General features: G+C 48.8%; 1 protein-coding gene across 1 annotated transcript; it reads left to right on the forward strand.

Annotated features, from left to right (window-relative positions):
* Window positions 585-5,090, forward strand: LOC110435858 (predicted GPI-anchored protein 58). Its single transcript, XM_021461939.1, has 3 exons — window positions 585-886; window positions 4,217-4,562; window positions 4,704-5,090. The coding sequence occupies exons 1-3, from the start codon at window positions 585-587 to the stop codon at window positions 5,088-5,090; spliced, it is 1,035 nt and encodes a 344-aa protein (XP_021317614.1).

Consider the following 5,769-nt stretch of genomic DNA (forward strand, 5'->3'; position numbering starts at 1 on the left):
AAAGGCAATCAAAAGAAATTTGTACTTTGTAGAGAAACGTGCAAATAAAGAACATGTTCATATGTGAATAATTGAATATAAAAAATCATAATATGTTAATCATACCTTGTCCTCCATAATTGTTCTTGACTTCATGTGAATCGAATACTTGGGACTTGGCTTCTTGAATAGACAACAGCCACTAAAAAACAAATACATAAGAGCTAATAAACTGAAAAACAGTATGTAAACAACTAGTAATGAACAAAAATAGAAGGGACAGCCCCAGTGTTGCACAGGCACATCTCAGGTTTCCAACTGAATAGTAATTTACATTTGCCAGGTTCAGTCATTCAGAGCACAATACAAGCAACCAGCAATCAAACATTCAGCAGAAATTGCAAGCTCGCATCAAGGTCTTGCTGTCAAGCCTTACAGGTTCTGAGGTCCAGAAACAATTCAGGGCACTAGCAGTTTAGCACATGACAATTAAGTGTTCAGAAATCAGAACATTCAGGGCACTGGCAGTGTAGCAAGACATTGTTAAACGCTTAATCAAATGATGGGAAATTAAAATGTGCATAATTACAAGAGAATAGTACATGATGCCTTGCTGTTGCTGCTTACCAACTTGCGGTGGAGGGACGTGTCCGCTTGTGAGCGACGGCGCGGTGGCGACGAGGCCACGAGCCAGCGCAGCCAGGCGGCCGGCTCCCTGGTCCCTGCTGCTCCGCGCGGTCGGCCGCCCCCACCCGCTGCTGCTCTGCTTCTGTGCCTCTGCCTCGGCGGCCAGCCTGCCACTGCGCAACCACACCGCCGCCGCCGCCGCCGCCGCCTACGCTCCGCGCCGTGCCTCGCTGGTCGCTCCCCAAGCTACGCCTGTGCCGCTCTTAGCATATTGGGCCAAGTGAGGGAGTGAGGCCTTCCCATGCACTGCCTTACATGGCCAGAAGCGCTCCAGACATGCTTAGCCCACTGACGGATTCGTTGGCCCAAGTCGCTATTTCTCTAGCCCATGCCCCTCCTTCCTTATTAAGAATATAGATAGGTCATTAAATAGCTAATTGGACGTGTATTGTGCAGACCAACTAGGATATGGTGCAGGCAAAAACCACAGTAGTAATAATAGTAAATGTGAACAATAATTATAAATAATAGAAATGTCATTAAGGAATAATACAAAGAAGAGAGGAGAAACAGCTCCAACAATGCCAACTTAGCTAACTCATAGGATCCACATCATTGTGAAAGAGCTAGCTCTTCATGATGAGGTAGTCTCAAGCACAACTCTCGATGTTTGTGGAACAACATTAGGTTATGTTTGGTATGGCTTTATCAACAACTCATATTTATTTGTCAAACTATCTTTTTTTTTTCAAAATAGCTTTATGGGTAAAGCTCATTTTTTTGCTCTCACAAAGAAATAAGGTGGAATGAAGCTGAAAAGAGTAGTTTATTTTAGCTTTATCTCCCACATGTGGGCCCTAATAAGGACAAAGATTGCATGAGCTCCAGTGTGGGATGCGTGAGGACCATAGGGTATGTGCCGCCTGGCCGGAAGGGCAGGCACGACCATCAAGGTGCCGCACAGATCTAGTTGATCTGCATCGAGGCATATATGGTATGAAACAGATTCCAGTCAGAGCAGAGCATGGCCACCGATGCAGGCATTTTTTGCTTACATCGCGAAAAAATATGCACCAAACCCTTAAAATTCAATATACGTCGTTGTCATCGTCATCGGCGTGGGAGCTGCCTCCGCACAGAGGTGCTCGCGGACAATGCTGGGAGCATTAGCGGCTAGAAGGTGAGGTGGCACCCATGGCGTGTTGTAGAAAGCAAGACCCTAGGTGCCTGCAATGCTTCTCCTAGTCACAAAGCTCGTGCCGCGGCCAGCTGCGGGTCTGGGCAGGCTCTGCGACTGGAGCCACACGTGGAAGCATCTCAAGCGCTAGGGTTTTCTTTCTACAACACGCCACAATGCCATCTCACCTTGTAGCCTCTATGCTCCCCTTGTTGTCCTTCCTAACGACGAGCACTTCTATGTGAAGGCATCTCCCACACTGATGACGGCGACACATATTGGGGTTTAGGGGGATTTGGTGTATACTTTTTCGCCACATAGCAACGCCACGTCAGCAAAAAATGCCCATGTGGCAAGTATGGACATGTGGTGTACCATTTAATAAGTTTAGGGGACTAGAAAAGCATTTTCAAAGTTCAGGGGCCTATATGTATCACTTAACAAGTTTAAGGGGGCATAAATGTATTTTCAAAGTTCAGGGGCCTATGTGACATACGCTTACAAGTTCGAGGGCCCCTGGTGCATTTTACTCTAAGGATAATACTGCCTCTATCTACAAGAATGCAATTCTCATATCTCAAGTAGTCGAACAACTTAAACTTTGACCAAATTGTATAAAAGTATAAACACTCGTAATAGAAAAATAAGTATCATTAGATTGGTTATAAAATATATTTTTATAACAAATTAATTTAGAGACATAAAAGCTAATAATAATATTATTTACTATAAATTTGATCAAACTTGAGCTCGTTTGATTTCATAATTGTATTTTTTTCATGAATGGAGAGAGTACGGCCTCTAACGGTGTGAGAATGTGAGGTTCCGTCAACTTTTCTATACGGGCCTGCCGAAGAAGGGCATTTGCAAATTTGTTGCTGCCAATACAAACAGCGAGGCTGCCCTGCCTGTCGACTGATCTGTTTTCTCGAAGCAGAGCAGCTTTCTGCCTGCTACTCTGTTTTCACTGAAGCTGAAGCAGGGCAAATTTTTGCGCGTAATATTGAGTTTGTCATTGCAGTTCGCGCGCAGTTGCTCTAGTTTGATTTAGCAATGGACTACTAGTATTTTAGAGTGCCCCATTGGGCCAAGCCAATTCTTAAATGGACCATTGTTGTTCACTTTGTAGATCTGAGCAAACCCAGTCTAGCGATGGACTACTAGTATTTTAGAGTGCCCCATTGGGCCAAGCCAATTCTTAAATGGACAATTGATGTTTCTTACAGTTACTACAAATAGTCTCCACCTTTTTCTTTGAGATGATGAATCAAAAGGAATGATTCTCTTAAATGCATACTCCCGCTGTCCTAGAAAATCGGTCGTTCTAGCGTTTGAATCTTGTCCTAGTGAAAGTGTCGCTATAGCCTAAGTCCCACCACCTTTACCCTGGTCCAAGGCACAGCAGGCCCATGCCTATTCGCACTCCTTACCGTTGCTCGGCTGGAGTTGATCTGAATTTCGAGGGGAGGAGCGAGAGAGCACTGGAACCAAAGAGTTACAATAGGGGCAGCAGGGTCTTTTCTCTTTGGCCTTGGTATTTGCGACCAGTTCTTAAACGACAGTATTTTCGGGACGGAGAGAGTATTTTTGAACAAAAGTTCATGTAGCTTGTTAGGCTTGAGGTGTAGGTGTGGGTGTGGACCTGGTGCATTTTTTTCATACTTTTCACCCTATTTTTGTTGGAATTGGTTTCTACATGTGGTTGCTAAAGAGAATTGCAAGTAGAAATGAATTTTATACTGACGAGCTATTTAATCAAACTGCCACTGATTTTTTTATCGGGGATATGGTCACTATCGGTGGAAATGCCCTGTTTTACTATTCTTTGGTATTTGTGGTCAAACACAAGACCACCGACCATAGAAATCAATTTTTACCTCCTAGTAGAAATAGTTTTTTTCCTAGTGCTCTTGTATATATGGCTTTATGATGTGGGTATAGGTCATAGTATGTACTTTCTCTACTTCAAATTATAAGACGTTTTGATTTGGATTTATAATTTTAACTACGCATCTAGATACATGTCATATCTAAATAACTTGGCTGACATGCGGACGCCATTGTCCTTTTGTTACCTGGTCTCCCTGCCCTTTTTTCAGAAACCAACCCACGGTCTAAAAATAGTAATAAGAACCAATCAGGGGTCCTTTGCTTTTGTGTTTAGCCCTCTACTACCCTTTCTAGTTGTAGAACCCGTCGTCCAAACCCAAGAGTTTTGACACTTAGCCCTCTATAGCTAAAGCTAATCACGTTCTATTATTCCTCTTTTTGTTGCAGTTAGGCCCTAGTTTCATGCTTTTCATCACAAGAAGATCACTTAAGGTAGAAGCTAGTGTTAGCTGTATCTTTCACATATTACTATATTATTAGGTCCGCTGAGGGCCGTTCCTGATGTGTTAGTTTTGTAACCAACTCCAACAGTTGAACAACTAGCACGGAGAGAAACGTTGCATTCCTGGATGGCTTCGGGCGACCCGGGAGGCGGCACCTCGCCGCACCCCCCGCTCTTGCCTCCGGCGCCCTCTCCGCCCCCCCACCACCGCACCCACCCCCACCCGCTACACCTCCCCCACCGCCCTCCACCCCCTCCGCCGAAGACCCCCTGCCGCCGCCGGCCGCTCGTCGTCCTGCGCCTGCTGCCGTCGTCCAGCTGCGACAACTCGTCGTCGTCCCGCCGTCGCCGTCCCGCTTCGAACTCCAATCCCGCCTGCTCCAAGATCATTATGCAACAGCCCTCCCCAACATCCTCGCCCCATCGTCGTCTCCGGCGTTCGTCTGGGTAACTCCCCCCTCCCGTGCTCCATGCTTTAACAAGTTTTTCGTTGCGAATGCTTTGCGGTTCGTTCTTGCACCGGGTCCGGGTCGCCTAGACGTCGCGTGCGTTGCCATGCTCGTTTTTCGTTTTCGCGTCTCTTGCCAGAACGTTGCCAATGTCCTTGCCGTTCGTGGTTCGGTCTGCATTGGCTCTGTTCGGTTGTTCTTTCACCACTCCATGGCGGCTGCCGAGCTCGCCGTGGAGCGCCTGCCCAGTATTCAATGCCCTGAGCCTGCTCCCAACGCCCGTTTGTACTCCGGCGTTAATTCGGTTGACCCTCGCGAGGTGGCCCCAGGGAAGGTCGAACCTGCGCTGCCGTTGGATACCCGTATTGTCCGCCTCGGGAAGGTGTCCCCGGATCTCCTAACTGTTCCCGCGCTGCCTTACACTGTTCGAGCTACTGGATATTCGGCTCCCTGCCTGCCTCCTCCTGTGGTTAAGGCGTCGGGTCTTGTCGCCGCGGATGCGGCAGGAGGGAAATTTACTCCCTAGCCGAAGAGCAGGATCCAAGTTGCTGGCACGCTAGCTTCCTACTTGCAGGCCGCCCTTACTCCCCCGACTAAGCCTCTAGTTCAAACCAAAACGCTGTCTCGCCCAGCCTCCCTCGACGGATGCTTCCGCTGCCTCGCATCTGACCACCTCGTCAAAGATTGCCGTGATCCCGTGCGTTGCCGTCGCTGTCGTTCCTCGGGACACCGCAGTTGGCAGTGCAAAATGCCTTTCAGGCGTCTGCTTCGTGCTGCTGCCCGCCGTCTACCGCCTTCCGTGCGCAGGCTTGCGTCCGCTGGCGCAGCTTGGTGGGATGCAGCTCCCGTGCCTCCGACACCGCCGGTGTCCCCTAGCCGCTCCTCTTCATGCTCGGTAGCCGCCAACGCTACTGCTCTAGAGCGTGAAGGGGACGTGCTGCCTTCGGACTCCGACCTAGACAGGCTTCTTCTTGAAGCTGCTTCGGCTGCCTTCGCCCCCGAGTGCATGGTGGCCTCTGCTTCCGTGTCTGCCTCGGCCTTGAAGGATGAGCATGTCAGCTCTGCTGCGGGGGATTCGCCCTCTGCCACTGTGTTCACTGACAAGTTTGTCATCGAACATCCGGTGACGGAGGTGCGGTCGCCCCCCCTTCCGCCTCCTCTGCCGGCTGATACGCTGGTGGCCCGTGGTGTCAATGCGACAAACC

Source organism: Sorghum bicolor, chromosome 5 (genome assembly GCF_000003195.3).
Source record: "Sorghum bicolor cultivar BTx623 chromosome 5, Sorghum_bicolor_NCBIv3, whole genome shotgun sequence".
Classification (NCBI taxonomy): Eukaryota; Viridiplantae; Streptophyta; class Magnoliopsida; order Poales; family Poaceae; genus Sorghum; species Sorghum bicolor.

Coding starts and splice junctions, on each gene's coding strand:
- LOC110435858 (XM_021461939.1), top strand. CDS start 585: ATGCCTTGCTGTTGCTGCTTACCAACTTGCGGTGGAGGGACGTGTCCG. Junction 887..4,216: donor CTCTTAGCATATTGGGCCAA/GTGAGGGAGTGA, acceptor TTGAACAACTAG/CACGGAGAGAAACGTTGCAT. Junction 4,563..4,703: donor CGTCTCCGGCGTTCGTCTGG/GTAACTCCCCCC, acceptor GTCTCTTGCCAG/AACGTTGCCAATGTCCTTGC.